Here is an 18,385-nt window from a genome sequence, read left to right on the forward strand (position 1 = left end):
TCCCAGACACTCCCTTGCACATGTGGCATGCCCCATACCAAGACCATGATGCTTGATGGGACATACAGTGAGGAAGATGCCAACAGTCTGGCGGGATACACAAGAGCCTCGATGGTTGCCGAGGACATATCAGATAAACAGGAACAGATGGTAGTGCATCTGTCTTTGGACAACGAGTCCACTGGCACCAAGAAGAAGGGCATCCGTGGCTTCCGGATCATTCAGAACACCCACACCATTGACACATATTCTCGTATGATTTTCCCAGGCTCATATATCCTCTTCAACCTGATCTACTGGTGTGTGTACTGTTGAGAATTTTAGCTCAAATTGTAGTAGTGAAAGAAAATTACTGTGAAACCATTCTGTGGGACGTAAGCCTGAGGTTTACCTGTTCAAGTTTGCCAGGATGGCCTATCAAAGACATCTGGGAGTGAATACTACCCATTTCATTGTTGGACTGGACATTCGATATAGCTTATTTTTTAATTTTTATTAATGAATCCTTTATTTATCCAGGTAAAAATCTCACTGAGATTCAAAACTCATTTCCAAGAAAGACCTGGCATCATGGCAGCAAAAGACCTGTTCCTGCCTCACAAGCTAATATGTACCCAAGTCACGCTGAGAGAAAACTCATGGGGCTGGTTGCACATTCACTCTAATACAGCGGTCCCCAGCCCCCGAGCCACGGTCCGGTGCCGTGAGCCGTTTGGTACCGGGCCGCAAGAGTTGAGGCTCGGGTGTGAAATTTATGGTCTTCAGGGCTTTTATCGGTTTTTATTGTTATTTTTTATAGTTAACTCGGTTTCCCTGGGTCTTTTCCCGTGTGTTATGAATAAATCTTTTTTTTTGGTACTGGTACTGGTTTTATTTTGTTGTATTTATCTGCAACACCTTAAAGGCCAGTCCATGAAAATATTGTCAGACATAAACCGGTCCGTGGCGCAAAAAAGGTCGGGGACCGCTGCTCTAATAAACAGGTTAATCATGAGCCTAAAAAGCTTGCTACAGCACCCTAAGGGTAACAGTGGTGATACTTTTAGCTCTTTCACAAAGATGTCAGTTTCCTGGATACATTCTTGTTTGCATCTTGTTCTGTTTTATGGTAACTTCAGCAGAAAGTTTCATCTACAATCTCTCACCACTGAATTTTGTCCTTGTTGGTCTTTCAGTAATATACAGTTTCAGCTTAATAAATAGAACTTAGCTCAGTTTACAAGTTTACAAATAATCTAAGTGGTTTATTCCACCTCAAATGTTCATTTGGACTTTTTAAAACAGACTGTTTTCACAGCAGATATTTTGGCTTGTAAAGATTAAGTACAGGTGTAACACATACCATGAAAAACTATTTTTATTCCATTTAGGTGAGCAAATTTCAGACCTCTGCCATTCATGCTGGCTCACATATAAACCTTAACTCAACTACCTGATGGAACTGCACTATCTGCAGTTAAGGTACTTTCACTTGTGATTATCAGATATGTCAGATTGTCTGACATGAGTGAAGTTTGATGGACTGATATTCTATTCAATTTTATTTTGTTCACTCTGTCTAACATGTGTAACTTAGTTGTTTACTATTAGTAGCAACGGTCTATCCCTTTGTTACCAAGTCAACATGATAACTGGGGTAACTCTTGCTAAGAACTCTTGCAATATACTCTGTGGGTAATAATATGGTTGTTTTCTGTTTCTATTAAATTCAATTCTACTGTATTTATATAATCCCAAATTACAAAAACAGTTGCCCCAAGGCATGTTATGTTGTTGGGTATAGACCCTGCAAAAAAATCTGTTTTCTATTTTTTTCAATTTGTCAAGGTTTTTCACATTATTTTTCACAGTTTGATCTGTAAAACATATAAGCACATTTTCTGCAATGGTTTAGTATTACTGACCAGTGAATCAGTGAGCAGCTAGGTCCCAATATTTAAATATCATTTGTGGAAAGAAACATTTATTCATTTTCTTGTGATTTGTTGGAGTTGCTCTTCATTTAGATGGAAGTTTAACCTGCAGATTTTGCACAACAAAAGTACTTTTGGACAGTTAAATCTAGCCTGTCTCTCTGCAACCAGCCCCTGTCCAGGCTTCCTGGAATAACACACTTCAACCTGAACCTCTCAACTGTCATGACTAAAAAGATTAAGAGAATATAATTTGGCTGCTATTGCCTCTGTAGTCATTGGATTTGACTGAGTCATGTATCTGAATTTGTCCAAAGCAGTTGGAACTTTAAAAGTACTTTAAAAGTACAATTCATTACTGTTGCTGAACAAAGTATTTTGATTATCTATTTATAGGATTTTTAAATTCACCACATTTTATTTGTTTAATGTTTTATTATTTATTTGCACCAGTATTGGATCCATGTGTCATTGCAGGCAAGTTGCAGGAAACAGGGCTTACACAGAAACTGGTTGGTGAATGCTGCAAGACATGGAATATAATATCTTCCTATATGTATTTTTCTTAGAAAGAACTTTAAAACATAGAAAGCTTTACCAGTGATGTAATCAACTTGAACCGCCTTAAGTGAACATTGTTTTCATGTACATATTTTGACAAGATAGATTTTTTGTTTTTAATTAATTTCAGAGCAATGATTGACATTAATCATGTAGGTAACTAGAAGTTAACATTAGACTGATTGTGCTATGATGTGTGTGAATTCATCCATCACAACACTACTGTATTTTAAGCAGATAGTTCCTACAAAGATACAGTGAGTAAATTATTGAACACTTCACCAAGTTTTTAAGTAAATATGTCTCTAAGGTGCTACTAACATGAAATTCTCACTAGATGCCTGTAACAACCCATCCAATCCTTACATGCAAAGAAATCCAATAATATGTGTCCATAAATTATGTATAATCATGAGAAATGACACGTGGGAAAAGTATTGAACACATGAACAATGGGAGGTGCAAGAAAGCCACGTAAAGTGATGACACCAGCTGAAATCTATCAGTTATTAGAAAGCAATCCTGCCACCTATTGCAAATTAAGATATTAAGAAATTACAGATACGCTTCCCAACCCCCTGAGCCACGGTCGCCCGATAGTCTGGACAAATGAGACCAAAATTGAACTTTTTGGATGCCATAGTACACATCATGTTTTGAGATCAACAGGCAATGCATATACCCCCCCAGTTTGGAGGTGGGAACATCACGGCGTGGGGATGTTTTTTATCATACGGCATTGGCACGCTTCACATAACTGAAGGAAGAATGAATGGAAGCTGGATATCTCAGGAAGACAATATTTTCTTTTTCTGAAACCAGCTGAGTTTCCTTGACTGTGTGTTTGGGATCAAAGCTGCTAGAATGATCCAGTCAATAACCTGACCTGAATCCAACTGAAATCCTATGGCGAGAACTAAAGCTCAGAGTTCACAGAAAGGGCCCGCAGAACCTTCAGGATTTGAAGACTGTTTGTATGAAAGAAACTCACCTGAGCAATACATGCAACTTTTCACCTCCTGTTTCTCCATACAGGAGGCGCCTTGAAGCTGTCATCACCACCAACAGCTTTTATAAATACATTTCAGTAACCATGTTCAATACTTTTTCCCTGTGTCATTTTTCATTTTACACATAATTTATGACATCTGTGGTTTGATTTCTTTAGCTCAATTCAATTCAATTTTATTTATATAGCGCCAAATCACAACAACAGTCGCCTCAAGGCGCTTTATATTGTAAGGTAGACCCTACAATAATAGGGTCTACCTTATTATTGTCTACCTTGTGTGGATTGAAATGTGTTATTACCAGCATCTGGTGAAAATTGTATGTCAATAGCACTTTCAGAAATATATTTACTTAGTAAACTCATGACTTGTTCAATAGTTATTTTACGTGCTGTATACATTTCTGACAGATATACAGTTTGACAGATTAGTTCTTTTATTTATTTACATAATTGGTTTAGCTTAGCATAAAGCAAAGGTACGTAAAATAGCAAACCTAGTTCAAGTTGGTGTTTGTACATTTTTATTCTGGTACTCCACTCCAGGGTACTTTTGCATGATTCACACATAAAGAAAAATCCTCATTTATAGTGGGGTAAAAAACATTTAAGTTTGCTCATTTACAACAGGCTCTAAAATGTATGGTAGTTTAATTTTATCAGCTGATGTGCACGTCATTGAGTAAAATAAGTATTTGATTCTCAAGCAAAACATGACTCATTAATTGGTGGAAAAACCCTTGTTGGCAAGTACAGTGTTAAGATGTTGCTTGTAGTTGGTGACTAGGTTTGTACTTATCTCAGGATTTTGGCCACTCCCCTTTACAGAAACTCTCTAAACAAGGGTGGCTGTGGCACAAGACGTACTAGTTGCAAGCAATGTGGTTCGATCCCTTGTTACTCCAGTCTATATGCCAAAGTACCCTTGGGTAAGATACTGAACCCAGAGTCCTCCAATGCGGTTAAGAGTGGGAGGGATCATTGTAGTTGCATCATACAATTTTTTTTCTTCAAAGATGGTGGGTTGAGTTGAAGCCAAAAAAAATCTATTTTGGTTTTATTCTGACCACAGCACATTCTCCCAAGCCTTCTCTAAATCCTTTAAATGGTGTCTTACAAACTTAAGATAGGCCTACACGTCTGCATTTTTGCATAGGGGCACCTTGTGAGCACAGCAAAATTTCAAACCATTATCGCATAGTGTGTTACCAGTTGTGTTCTTGGTAACTGTGGTTCCAACTGCCTTCAGATAATCAACAAGCTTCTCCTGTGTAGTTTGGGGCTGATCCACCACTGTAGAGGCTGAGCCCACGCTTGAAGCCACTGAGATGTTCGTTGGCTGGGGTGACGCGATGCCACTGTTATGAATGAAACTTATCACAGTCCGATAACTCCAGCCGTACTTATCTTGTTCGTTTAGAATCTGTATTCCACTTCCATCAGTTGCATTTGTTGTCAACAGTTCTCTTTATCCAACACCATTTATCATAAACCGTTTGCTCCTTCTGAACAACAACACACCTGCCGCTAATTACGTGTGTCTACCCTAAATACATTCCCGTCAACACACCATATCGTAAAACACAAAAGGTAACCCCTAATGGCATACATAATGTACCAACACAAAAAATGGCTCCACTTTCTCATGATCACCCTCAACCCACGAGCCAAGACTTTGCATAGAGAGCAAGACTGAGTGCAGCTGACGGTCATTTTATATTTTTCTATTCCTCAATAATGGCATCAACAGTTGTCACCTTCTCACCAAACTTCTTGTTGATGGTCTTGTAGCCTGTTCTAGCATTTTGCAAGTCTATAGTCCTGTTCATGGTGCCCTTTGACAGCTCTTTGGTGGAGCGGTTAGAATGGAAATTGAAGGAACCTGATTTTGTAGACAGGTGTACTTCATACATAGTTGACATCAGGAATATCTTTAATTGATTGATTGGTTGTAATTTGTGGAATTTTGGTTGATATTCTCTCTCCATTAAAATAAAACTTCCATAAAATTAGAGACTGTTTATTTGTTTGTAAGTGAGTGAACCTATAAATACAGCAGGTAATGAAAGCATTATTTCCCCCACTGTCGGAGAATTGTATGTACACTGTTTATAACACATTTCAGTTTCTGTTCCTTGAAACCTGAAAATGTGAGCCAGAAATAGTAAGGTAAACATATACTTTTATATATATTTACTTGTATATATTTATACTTACCTGGCAGGGGAGATACCATGATCACGAAGGTGGCTCACCCAGCACTGCGGTTGTGCTGACCCCTGTGAATTCCCCAAATGCGGGAATCTCAACTGCATAATTTGTGGTAGTGGAGGACTGCGTTCGCGCTCTCCCCTCACTTTTTTTTAAACAAATTTCCCACGCATGGGACTAATAAAGGTTATCTTATCTTATATACTTATATTGTTACCTCAGAACTTGAAACATTGGTCACACTTAATTTGAACCTATCTAGGACGGGGAGATACATCTAGGTCCCCTTTGATTAGTACTCGGACTGTTAAAACTACATTTGCTGTAGTCTGTTCATTTTGTCTTCTTTTGTTCAACTTAACATTATGATAATGAGCGTTGTCTGTTTGTGAATGGATTTACTTAGTTTTGCTTTACCAGTCTGTAGAGAGTGGCAATTCTTTCTAATACACTGTTAACTTCTCAGTGTTTTCACCTTGTCTTGGAAGAAGTTCTGTGAAGTAGCAGTACAGAGGTGATATCAATTTTCAGGTGATTGTAATGAAAACAATTTTGGAATCAATATTTTTAATAAAATGTGACATGAAAGAATGAAGTAGCAGGGAGAAAAAAGTATAAGTATCTGAGAACTGTACTTGAATACAGAGCTTGAATAAATTACTGATACACAATGCATCACTGATCCCATTGCAAGGCTGATCATATCAAAACATAGACACTAACATTTATATTCTTTCCAGACTCTAACACTGCTTTGTTTGAGCTCAATTGCATGACTGTTTTTTGTTTTTGTTTTGTTTTGTTTTTTGTTTTTTTAATTATCATTTCTGTATTTGATCTTATCAACTTTTCTTTTCTTTCTTTCTTTCTTTTTTCTTTTTCTTTTCCTTTTTCCCCCCAATAACACACAAAAATGTTTTTAATGAAAAAGGCAAGCACCCTTACAGTCAGTTTCCAGACGGATGCCACTTATTCCTTGATCTTTGGAAAATTATTTAGAATGTAATGCTTTTGCAGCAATTTTTTTTTTAAATTGTGTGAAAGATAAACTTTAAAGTCTTTCTTTCACACATTATACTGATGCCTAATTTATAGCTATGGATAATCAGTCTAACCATAACATTCAGTCTCAGGATTTGTTAATTCATCATTACCTGAGAGGCCTGAAAATCAGAATCAGAATCAGAATCAGAATACTTTATTCATCCCGAGGGAAATTAGGGGTTACAGCAGGCAGCACGCTAATGGCGCATGCGCACTCACAAAGTAAAGCAGGTTTATTTCAAAAAAACAAAAGAAAACAAAAGCATAGCTCCCAGGAATACTGTATAAGATGCAGTCTTCCTGTGTGACCCACTTTGAACTTTAATCCATGTTTCAGAGAGTACTGTGTGCTCACCTAATCCTCCAATACACAAATCACATCAGATTTACCCTTGCTACCACTACTTAAATCACATTCCTGTAGTAGGGCAACTTCTGTTCAGTTCAGTTTTATTCATACAGAACCAAAGCACAAATGCAGTTGCCTCAAGGTGACAATTGATTGCACACTCTCGTCTGTGTTGTTTATTAATGTAGCCGCTGCTTGGGGTTAATTACTGACTCACGCTCCACAATGTCTGGCCATAATTTATACCCACCAGCCTTAAGGACTTATTGTCCTAAGAGGACATCTGTGCTGTACGTAGGGTACATTTGCAAATATTTAGAAAAAATGAAAAGAAAAAAACCAAACATGATAAAGTTTTACAAATTCCTGTATGCACAAAGGCACTGGGTTTGGGTGGTTTGTTCAGATTTGAGTATGAAATGATGTGATTTTAACTAAGCATAACGTAGATGTTTTTGTTTGCTTTGTTTTGTTTTTAAATAAAAACATTGCACAGTAGAAATGACTAACAATCTTTATTTGATACCCTTATGTAGAAACTGGGAAACAAAATGGTTATGAATTACATGATTGCTGTCTCGGACTGTAGTGATGTGTCATGTCACTAAAAGTATCTGCATGACCTGATACCACCGCGAGCTCAAGATCAACACAAGCTTTCAGGGGGGCTTTCAGGTGGTGAGAGCTTTCAGTGGGCTAAACTAGATTAACCCCAGTGTAATAACAATTACACTGAGTTCTCTTCCCAGTAATTAATGACTAATCTGCCTTTCCCTCCTTTATCAATCCCAGCTTTAACTCTTCCACCTTTACTTCCTCCCTTTGCAATCCCACTTCAACCCCAAGCCTTTCAAGTTCAACCTGCAACACATCCATCAACCCCCTCCTTCATACTATACTTGGCACATCTGTCACTATTCCCTCTGTCACTATTACCAGTTATTAAGGAGGGAGGAGGGTCATGAGGAACAAGCAAAGCCACATGAATAGCCTTACACACTGTAACCTATGCAGTCCATGACCTCCCCTTCAAGACCCTACTTGTGTGAGTGGCATGTTGTATGTCCAGAACCACTGGACCATATAGCATGTACAGTTATGTGCAAAATAATAGCAATGTATTTAAAACAACAGAGGAAAAGTTCCACGTTACTTCCATAGCATTTAGCATTCCAGCAGCATTTATTTCCATGTATACAAAGGAACTGGGAGCCGTGCACATTCAATCCCAAATGAAAACATGAACAATTTTGTCTGTTCTTCTCTTCTTCTTTTTTTAACTGAAAACGAAGAAAAACAATGGGTTGTTTAAAAAAATTTAATTTACAAACTGGAATATTTACAGTATAAACTGAAAATAAAATGAGGATTTTGCTTTTCCTTTAAGCACTGATTATTTAGTTGTATAACCATTATTTCTGGTCACTGCTTTGCATCTGTGTGGCATGTAGTCAACTAACATTTAACACCTAGAAACAGAAATTGCAGCCCAGGCTGACTGGACTACAATCCACAGATCTTCTGCATTTTTGGGTTTTGCATCAAAAACAGAATTTTAGAGGTCATTCCACAAATTCTCAATCGGATTGAGGTCAGGAGAAGGGGCTGGCCACTTCGCGACATCAGTCTTTTCGGTCTGCAGCCAGGATGTTGCCCGCTTGCTGGTGTGTTTGGGGTCATTGTCCTGCTGAAACACCCATTTTAAGGGGATTTCTTCCTCAACATAAGTAGAGATGGACCGATCCGATATTACGTATCGGTCCGATACTGACCTAAATTACTGGATTGGATATCGGAGAGAAATAAAAAATGTAATCCGATCAATTCAATATCACAAAAGCACCTCACAAAACTTGCAACATAGCAACCCAGCTCATAACCTTAGCATGTCGGAGGAGTATGCATCTCGTGATAGAGCGTCTGTGGCGTGTGAGACCTGGTCTGGTTCAGCATTTGGAGTCTCGCTACGTGCTTCCAAACCGGCATTTAATCTACGAGAAAGTTATCCCAGAGAAGTAAAGCAAGTGTGTAAGCTCATCTCAGAATGTTTGAGTTGGCAATTTGTCTTAATTTTGTCTTTGTCTTAAACTTTTTGGCTTAAAGTGACAAACTCCAACGATCTCAAACATCCTACTCATCATCCTCGTCTACATTTTCATGATCATAATTTTTGCGCATATGATTGATTATTACCGAGTTATGTAATATCATAATTTCATGATATTCATGAAAATAGAAAATTAACTTTTATTACTTCCGTTACAATTTCCTGAGGCATAAATCATTTGACACGGGGGCCATAAAACATTGGTTTGACACGAAGTAGGTAATTTCTCTCTCTTCCATCTATATAATAATAAATATAAAAATATACAAGACATCCAAACAAAGTTCATTTTATTTTTATATTTAAACAGTAACAAAAGTCAGCAGCGGACCAGCTTTCTCCTGCCACTGATGCGTGTCCACAGGGTTCGAGCTGTCTGGGCAATGATCAGTCCACGGGGCAGGCGGAGGCTCTTCAAAGGCTCCCTGATACAGGCCAGCACTCCTGGGTGTGTGGGCTGCCCCAAGTACTCGTGGGAAATGTAGTTTATTCTCCTCAGCTGTTCGCCATAATAATTCCTGAGGTCGCAGAGCTCCTCAGCTGCTGTGTCAGAGATGATGGAGGTCTGGGAAGGAGAGCTAGGCACAGTGATATAGGTGGATGGACAGGGAACATGCCCTGTGGCTGCTGCTGTGTGAGCACAAGCTTTCCTTCGCATTCTCTGAGGGGTGCTGGATTTGCAACTGGAACAAGGTTTATCTGAATGTGACGGTGTTTTCTGACAATCACTGATTCCTACATGATGTACTCTGTTCATTTCAACATCCGCCTCAATTATATGTTGAAATACGATAGGTTTATTCTTCTTTTCCTCTGCCTTCCCATATCTGTCCGGTCTCGCCATCTGCTTGTTTGTCTGGCTGACTGGCTTCAGGTCTTGTCTTCTCGATACGTTCCTCTTTTCTTTAAATATTATCTGTTTAGGTTGTGGGGGACAGCTGTCCTCCACAACAGTGGAGTCTAAGGTCATATTGACATCCTCTTCATTCACTTTAACAGCTGAGGTGTCCTGTAAACATGAAATTCAATGTTAGTGAAGTCTTCATTCTGGAATAAGCCACTGGATGTACACAAAGAGGTGAATGTGTCAAAATAGAGAAACTTAAAGTATCATGTTCATAAAGTGTATACAGCAACAGAATATTTAACCTACAAGTAACCAGGAATGTGTTAGTTTGATGAAATGTTAGCGAGAGCTTGGTGAAACATGCTTCTTAGTGTAAAATCTGAATATTTAAGATTTTACACTAAGCCCAACAGGCGTGGGCGAGAAAATATAATCAAGATAACCTTTATTATGCCCAAGGGGCAATTTGCTTTGTAGCCAGCTGCATAAATAACACATCCACCAAAATTACATAACAGAATTTCAAAAATGAATAGTGGTAGGGACGAATGAGAATTTAAATCTGTTTGTTCTGCAACGAGGCAAGAAATACCTCCTCCCTGAAGGCAACAGCTGATACTCTTAAAAAAAAACAAAAAAAACAGAGGGTGTCATAGCACCCTGAATCCGTTCTGACTTCAGGGTCGCCCTCCCTTTATGCATGAGGGCAAGATCATTTAGCTGCCACTTTGCTACACAATTTAAAAATGAGCTCCAGCCTTTTCTTATTTTTCAGGCTAAGAGACCCAAACCAGCAGATTAAAGAAAATGAAAACAGACTCAATAAAACAAGAACATTTTCATAAAAAATATTATCCACATTAAAACCACTTAGTTTCCGATACAAATACATACGCTGGTGAGTCTTTGCACATATGGTGTCTGTAATCACATCAAATTTAAACTTTTAATTAAGTATGGTGCCCAGATATTTATATTTCTCTATCCCCTCAATTTCTTGCCCATGAATACAAACAGGGTTAGATGACATTTTTTATTTAGAAAAAAATCAACAACCATTTCCTTTATTTTAAACACATTAATGTCAAGAAAAGACTGTCCACACCATGCTTACAAAGTCATCTACAACTGGGCCACAGTCACAATCTGTATCGTGGAGCAGAGAGAGACGATAACGGAGTCGTCTGCAAACTTGATTATATGTCCGTCCTGGTAGAGGCTCTGACACTCATTTGTATAAAGAACCAAAGTGGAGAAAGGACACACGCTTGGGGGGAAACAGTGGAAGATAAAAGCACATCTGATAAAATATTGTTGACTCTCACTTTCTGAGGTCTATCTGTTAAAAAGTCAATAAGCCAAGAAATCAGTCCAGAATCAACATTAAATGTACGGATGAGATGTCTTGCTAAAATATGGGGCTGAAGACAAAAAGCAGGCAATAAAAGTTTGCTACACCATCCATGTGCTTCAAAACCATATAGAGCAAGGTGCACACAGCATCCTCTACCCTACCTATTACCTGTTCTATAGGGGGTGAGGAGGTGTAATTTATCCTGAGTAGCATGCAAAAGCTCATGTTTTACAAGCTTCTCAAAAGTTTTCATCACCATGGAAGTCAAAGCAACAGGCTGAAAATCAGGATTTTAAAAATGCGGTAACAAGTAACAGTGTTCATAGCACCATGCATACACAAGCAACTGTGAACAGAGTAGGGAATGATGAACTGTACTTTGTAAACTTGTCCTCTGGGCAGGTGAGAGAGGGCTATGGGAGATGTGTCTTGATTTTCTTGGACACAGTGGCATCTCCACAGCTCTGAACTGATCTCTTTCCCTCTTTGGATTTGCCCTTGCCACTGGAGACTTTTACCTGCAGGTCATTAACAAAAGTGCTTTATCCGAATAGGTTCACACCGATGTGGAATGTATGAGTCGACACTAGAAGGGGAGGACATGCAACAATCCAGGACAGAATCTGATTCAGTGCCAAAACAGGAAACCGTGAGATCTCAGAACGGTACTGCTGTAAAGATCTAATTTACAACCCCATTTCCAAAAAAGTTAGAAAAGATCCTCTGCATTCAAGTATTAAGTATTTCAAGTCTGAGGAGTTGTAGCTTTCTATATCAGTGTGATTTGTCCACCATCATTGTTTATATAAACACAGATCCCTCCTCCCGTTAAACGGGAAAATCCACTTGTTAGCTTTAATGTTCGGGTGTGTAGAGCACTGTAAAGCAAAGAGGACTGTGCAGAGGAGAGCATATTTTAGTTGGCTAGTTCTGTGAGTGTAGCTGTTGAATTGAAGAGTACATTGACAAGTAGTTTTACTTAGTTTATTCATAAAAAAAATTAATTATCTTTTCTGAAGCAATTATATTTTTTTTGCTAATTTTTTTTTTTTTTTGATAATGCTTGGAAACTCCAGGAAGAGAAGCAGCTGAACATTTTTACTGCAACCAATTTTTAGGACTATTTACATGTGGCATAAATAATACATGCAGAAGTTTATGTCCCGAACAGAAGTAATGAAAGTCATGCATTTTTCTGTGTACCCTGTACCCATACCATTGACCTGTTTAACCCTTTTATAACCCATTTATATTAAATAGCTTTATTTCCAATTCAATTCAGTTTTATTTATACAGCGCCAAATCACAACAACAGCACACTTTATATTGTAAGGTAGACCCTACAATAATACGGATGACCTGATATCGTCGTGTTGGTGTTGTTCCCACATCATCACAATAAATGTTGTTCCGGGTTCAACATTGCAAGTGACCAATCACATAGTTGTGACGTCATGCTTTTGCGACTACAACACGAGGATATCAAATTGTGCCAATAATACAGTACATACAGAGAAAAACCCAACAATCATATGACCCCCTATGAGCGAGCACTTTGGCGACAGTGGGAAGGAAAAACTCCCTTTTAACAGGAAGCAGGAAACAGGAAAACCTCCGGCAGAACCAGGCACAGGGAGGGGCGGGGCCATCTGCTGCGATAGGTTAGGGTGAGAGAAGTAAGACAGGGATCTAAAAGTGTTTATTTTGACTAGAGTGTCCTTATGACATTTTTATTCACTTAGAGCTTTTAAATAGAACATAAATGGTTTATTAGGCTCTTTTGGATTAGTTACTAATAAAAAAAATATTCCAAACAGTACAGTGCAGTCTGCTCACTCTGATCTGTTTGTGCTGGCACTCAGTCTGATTGTAGCTGTAATATCTTACAAATTGGAAATGTTTGTTCAAACCTGTTGCAAACAAAGACAGTGTGATGTACTAACTAAAGTGAGTGTTTTAAAATTCAGGCCTAACTACACCCAACTGTGACATGAAAACAGATGTGATTTGTAACTTACTTTGTAGTTAGGGTTAGGTGTTATACTAAAAAACTCTCCTAAATGATGGTAACAGAAGAATATGTTTTTTCCTTCAAACTTACCAAAGCAGTTCCGGCCCCTGCATCTCTCATCTTCACGCTCAGTGTGTGTGTCGGGTTCTTCAGCAGAGAAGCTTTGCGGCCCAGCTTCATGTAGAAGTAGGTGGTGTAAGGTGTGAAGCTGAAATCCTCTCTGAGGTCAACACATTGGGAAGAACTCTGTGTCAGACAGACTTAATGGTCACAGGATCAGAGCTTTATCTTTAATCCCATGAACTAGAGACTTACACAGCCTGATGGTTTGCCACAGTCAGTCAGGTCAAGTTAAGGTGAGTTTAAAGCTTTATTCAAAGAAAGTAAAAGTGAAAAGCATGTCTGGCCTTTAACTTCAGCTACTCCTCTCTATAGACTAAATATGGTCCGATTTCCAACACAATGTATTTGCAGAGGCTGTGTGATTTGAGGGAAACTTCTCAATGCATTTTTGTTCTTTACATTGTGACAGGTCTGATCCTAATTAGAAAAGCTAGAATGGATATTCTGAAAAGGGCCTGATGTTTTGAGTTAAATTTAATTTATTCTGCATTTCCTAGGCCCCACATCTGCAACAGTGCACCGGTTGCTAGCTCGAAGGCTAACCTAGTGTAGAGGAAGAAAATGGTATCCAAACTTGGTTAGCAGTTTGGAGGCACTTCATTGACACCAGTGGGTTTTCTTTGCATTTCTTTGCATGAAATCAACATCTTTTTCTGACGTGTCAGAAAAGAGAGATGTGTCACACAAAGATGATCTCTTTTAGACCAAGAAGCACTCCAAGAGCACCAACCTCTGCCCAGGCAGCTCACTCTCTTCTCCTCAGTATTTACTTTTAGGGGTACATTATATTTGCATTTTGTTGTCTTTGTTCTTTTTAAATGTATTTTAAGAAGATTGCAGTGAAGTAACAATAATGCATTTGGGGGTTAACTTTAAAGAAGTGCACATGTGAAATGTAAAAGTGATGTCAGAGATCAAATGTGACATATTTGGATCTAACTGTAATGCGATATTTAGAATCCTTATATACCAGTATCATTTCCTGTGCCAATACAATCAGAGGAAGCCAAATTTTAATGGATCGTTAAGCCAAGCCTTCTCTAAACCCCATCCAAGGTTTTATCAGAATTCATTCAAAACTTTTCCAGCTATCATCTCTACAGACAGGCTGACACACAGACATGCACACACTGGTCAATTAATGAACAAAAACAGAACAATAAACAAAGTCATCTTGAAAAACTGTAGTGAATTGATACTTAATAAATAAAATTGAATTAAGCTAAATCCACAGAAAGAAACGAAGCATGAATCACCTGAGGTATCCCTGCAGGAGCAGGTGAACAATCACAACTTCAGCCTGTCGCCGAGACAGCGTGGTGGTCTGAATCATCTTCCTGTGCTTTGCAGGGCCTTTCCCCATCCATGCATCCACCAGTTTCAGTGGGGTCAGTTTCTCATCCATGGAGGCTGCAAGCTCCACAATCTGCACCACTTGCCTGGCATGTTGGGTAATGTCCACAGTGGGGTAATCTGGAGGGGGGTGTTAAAAGTGAGGTGATGGATTTAGGGCATATGATCGATATGGCTGACACATAAAGCAATACATTTCCTCACCACCCACACCTTTTGCTTGACTGCAAGTGTCACACATCTGGTTGCATCCTTCATCATCCCACACTTCATCAAAGTGAACTGCCATGAGAGAGCGCCGACACCTTCACAAAGCAGATATTACATTTAAGAATATATATTACATTTAAGACTGTGCAAATTGGGCAGCCCGCACTGACATCCTGTGCTACCTGTTAACATTCTGGCAGTAATCTACCATCTGTAGCAATTTCTGCTGACCAACATTCTCCATCACCACCATGGTGCTGATCCTGAAGATATCAGCGAAGCCGAAATAGACAATGCAGTCAGCCGGAGAGTCATCTCGACCTGGAGACACAACGGAAACACTTAACATTGGAATAATAACCGTGAGTAATGCTAGAACGGTATTGCTTATGCTACCAATAGAAATTATAGGCCGTCTACCTGCCCGTCCACTCTCTTGGTAGTAGTTCTCAATGGACTTGCTGATGGTGTGGTGGATGACAAACCTGACGTCAGGCTTGTCAATGCCCATGCCAAATGCCACAGTGGCTACCACAACCTAAACACACAAAAACGAAAAAAACAACTCATGTGTTTTACAGATGCATTATTCAGTGAGCTGTTTACAAGCATGGAATGGAATTTTTTTTCCAATCAGAGGTATTGCCCCTCTCTATGTATGGGGGAACTTCAGTGCTGATTTTGAACAAAATTGATATGATTTTTAGTTCGGATCACATTATTTATATAATATTTACAATCTTTTTTAATCAAGTCCAGATGGAAGGTTAAGTAGATAAATTAAAGTGAAATCAAAGGCCAATTGTGGAAAAATTGTTAAATTACGTTTGCTACCACCTCTGTACAGTAGGACAGCTTTGGACAATCCCAGAAGATTTGGAAGAGACCTGCAGATTTATTACTGCTCGTTCTCTGGCATGTCCCAGACCTTTAGAGGTACTGACATCCACTTATTGAGTGTAAATAAATATTTCTTATAAAGATTTTAGTCCTACTGTATTCAAAAGAGTAATGAGCTATCTTTTAATAATTTTCTAAGCAAGCCAGAGTTATGCCTCCCTCCTCTTTCATTAGCTCTAGAGTTTGTGACCTAAGCCTACATGTTATCTTGACCTGGATAAAGGCTGATATCAGGCTATTAAACTCAATTGTTTAGGAAAGTGGTGTCAATTTTATATATATATATATATATATATATATATATATATATATATATATATATATATATATATATATGGGGAAAAAAGACGTCCCCACCCCCCCACCCCTCCCCCCAGTGGCCCTAATCCTCTTCCGTACATTGGTTATTATGATGAACTCCTCTCAGTTTCAACGTGTTTCAAGCAGATCATCGCATGGATTACTTCCAGCTGTTTACCACCTACAATGATAGGATCTCCATTTAAAAGTGACTGCTAAGAGGGAACTGGCTCTGGACTTTGTAATCCCATTTTTCCAGGTCGTTTGTGGCTTTGGATGCGCTGCTGTAGATCACGGAGCTGGAGTCATAAAACACCCTGAGTTTTCCTGGATAGTGTCTGATGATGAACTCATTTTTCCTTGAGTGTCATTCTGATTGCATTATATGCTTTTCTTTTAAGTGCAATCTAAATCCCAAAGTGCTGTTTAAAGAACACTCCTTCCACTCTACTTGATCTCCATTTTTTCCATGCAAACCACCTCCTTAGTTCCATATTCCAGGAAATAAGCTATGCTCACATCCCCCTTGAGCTCCTTTGTAATTTATAGTTCATTTTCTGACTTTGCCATGTTGATTTCTCCCTTTAATCAGAATCAGAATACTTTATTAATCCCGAAGGAAATTCCTATTATCCCCTTTTATGCTATTTAAATCTACATTTTAAGCTATGACTTAATTATTTATTTTGGGGAGCACTGACTGTAGTTTAAGCTGCTGCCATCTACAACATTACAGAAGTCCAGAAATCCACTAAAACCCTTTTTAGAAGAATATTTTAAATCCAAAAATTAGTTTTAATAATATCTAAAAGCTATGTGCTGAACCATTTATTGCAATTAAATAAAAAAATATATTAAAATTTTTTTTGTGGAATCACTCCAGGCAATATTAACCATGAGCAGAAAATCTTGACCCAATTCTTATAGAAAATCTCAGCAGAAATGCAGCTGTGCATATGTTTCTTTACTGACCTGAATTTTGTTGGAGGTCCATTTGCGGTGAACCCGGGACTTGTCCTCAGAGTCCATGTTTGCATGGTAAGGATATGCCAAGATGTCTCTTTTCTGGAGTTCTGCTGACACCAACTCTGCATCCTTCTGAGAGAATACATACACAATTCCTGTGGCATGTATGAACAAAGCAGAAAATATTCATACATGATTATTACGTATAGAAATATTCACATTATAATTGTCTATTCTAGCATGACTAAAAATACTTTGCAGAATTGAGGATATTAACCTTTTTTAGCCATTTTCCACTAGTGCCCACTCAGCTCGGATTGGCTCAAATCAACTCAATTTTAAGGGTTTTCCATTAGGTGGTAATAAGTGGTAACCAGGTACTTTTTTAGTACCTATTCGGTAAGGCTTCCAAGCAATCTGAGACAATCAGAAAATGGAACAAACTGGATGACGCCAATTGGCCAGTCAGTGGTGTCACTGGGGTCATGAGAGTGACGACTCCTCAAAAATCAAAACCACTATTTTTGAAACCCAGCACTGAGGGAAATGGCTACACAAAAACCAATACCATGGTCCGCAAGTTTAACAGTAAGCCGTAGGCTGAGCAGAAGGTATACCATCGCCTCAGCGTCCTTCACTGTTTGTGTAGTATACAAAACCATGTTGCTATAACAACCCATGCATGTACTCAATTTTAATGGAAAATCACCAAAACAGAAGAGAATCAAATTGAGTCGGCACTAGTGGAAAAATGGCATTAGTAATGTTTTATATATGCAGCAGTCTTGTTTGTCATAGTACCTGATTGGTCCTTGTATTTACTCTTGATCAGAGCAGCTATGTCATTTACTGATGCTTCACTGACAGAATCCTTTATACGAACCTGAGAAGGAAATGAAACACGTGTTAAGTGTGTAAGAAGATGGGGAGCATAGTAAAAAGAAGTTTATGAACCCTAACTCTTAACTTCTAGAGCACAGGTGTCGAAATCCAGGCCTCGAGGGTCAGTTTCCTGCAGGTTTTAGATGTGTCCTTGATCCAACACAGCTGATCTGAATTAAATGGCTAAATTACCTCCTCAACATGTCTTGAAGTTCTCCAGAGGCCTGGTAATGAACTAATCATTT

The 18,385-nt window shown here is 38.6% G+C and overlaps 2 protein-coding genes and 1 pseudogene across 7 annotated transcripts in view; 2 read left to right on the forward strand and 1 right to left on the reverse strand.

Moving 5' to 3' along the window:
- Positions 1-7,516, forward strand: part of LOC147313488 (gamma-aminobutyric acid receptor subunit rho-2-like) — a 32,724-nt gene extending 25,208 nt beyond the window's left edge. The window contains exon 10 of the mRNA XM_086263071.1: positions 1-7,516. Within this exon, the coding sequence (XP_086119197.1) occupies positions 1-315 (315 nt within the window). The 3' untranslated portion in view covers positions 316-7,516.
- On the forward strand, positions 5,693-5,838 carry LOC147313489 (U1 spliceosomal RNA; annotated as a pseudogene).
- recql (RecQ helicase-like) overlaps positions 6,367-18,385 on the reverse strand; it is a 22,714-nt gene continuing 10,695 nt past the window's right edge. For 2 of the 6 annotated variants that reach the window (XM_086263065.1, XM_086263066.1), the window contains exons 8-15: positions 18,060-18,141; positions 17,265-17,413; positions 15,513-15,630; positions 15,275-15,413; positions 15,087-15,187; positions 14,786-15,002; positions 13,497-13,626; positions 6,367-10,203 (exon numbers count right to left, since the gene is read on the reverse strand). In XM_086263065.1, coding sequence (XP_086119191.1) covers positions 9,514-10,203; positions 13,497-13,626; positions 14,786-15,002; positions 15,087-15,187; positions 15,275-15,413; positions 15,513-15,630; positions 17,265-17,413; positions 18,060-18,141 — 1,626 coding nt within the window. In that variant the 3' untranslated portion in view covers positions 6,367-9,513. Of the gene's footprint in view, positions 10,204-11,060; positions 11,914-13,496; positions 13,627-14,785; positions 15,003-15,086; positions 15,188-15,274; positions 15,414-15,512; positions 15,631-17,264; positions 17,414-18,059; positions 18,142-18,385 lie in introns of those variants that run through there. The other 4 variants (XM_086263070.1, XM_086263068.1, XM_086263067.1 and 1 more) reach the window with 4 other exon arrangements.

The sequence above is a fragment of the Aulonocara sp. 'chitande type north' Nkhata Bay genome, linkage group LG15, assembly GCF_057382095.1.
Source record: "Aulonocara sp. 'chitande type north' Nkhata Bay isolate Kocher_YH1m ecotype deep benthic linkage group LG15, A_spYH_male_GT1.1, whole genome shotgun sequence".
Lineage (NCBI taxonomy): Eukaryota > Metazoa > Chordata > Actinopteri > Cichliformes > Cichlidae > Aulonocara > Aulonocara sp. 'chitande type north' Nkhata Bay.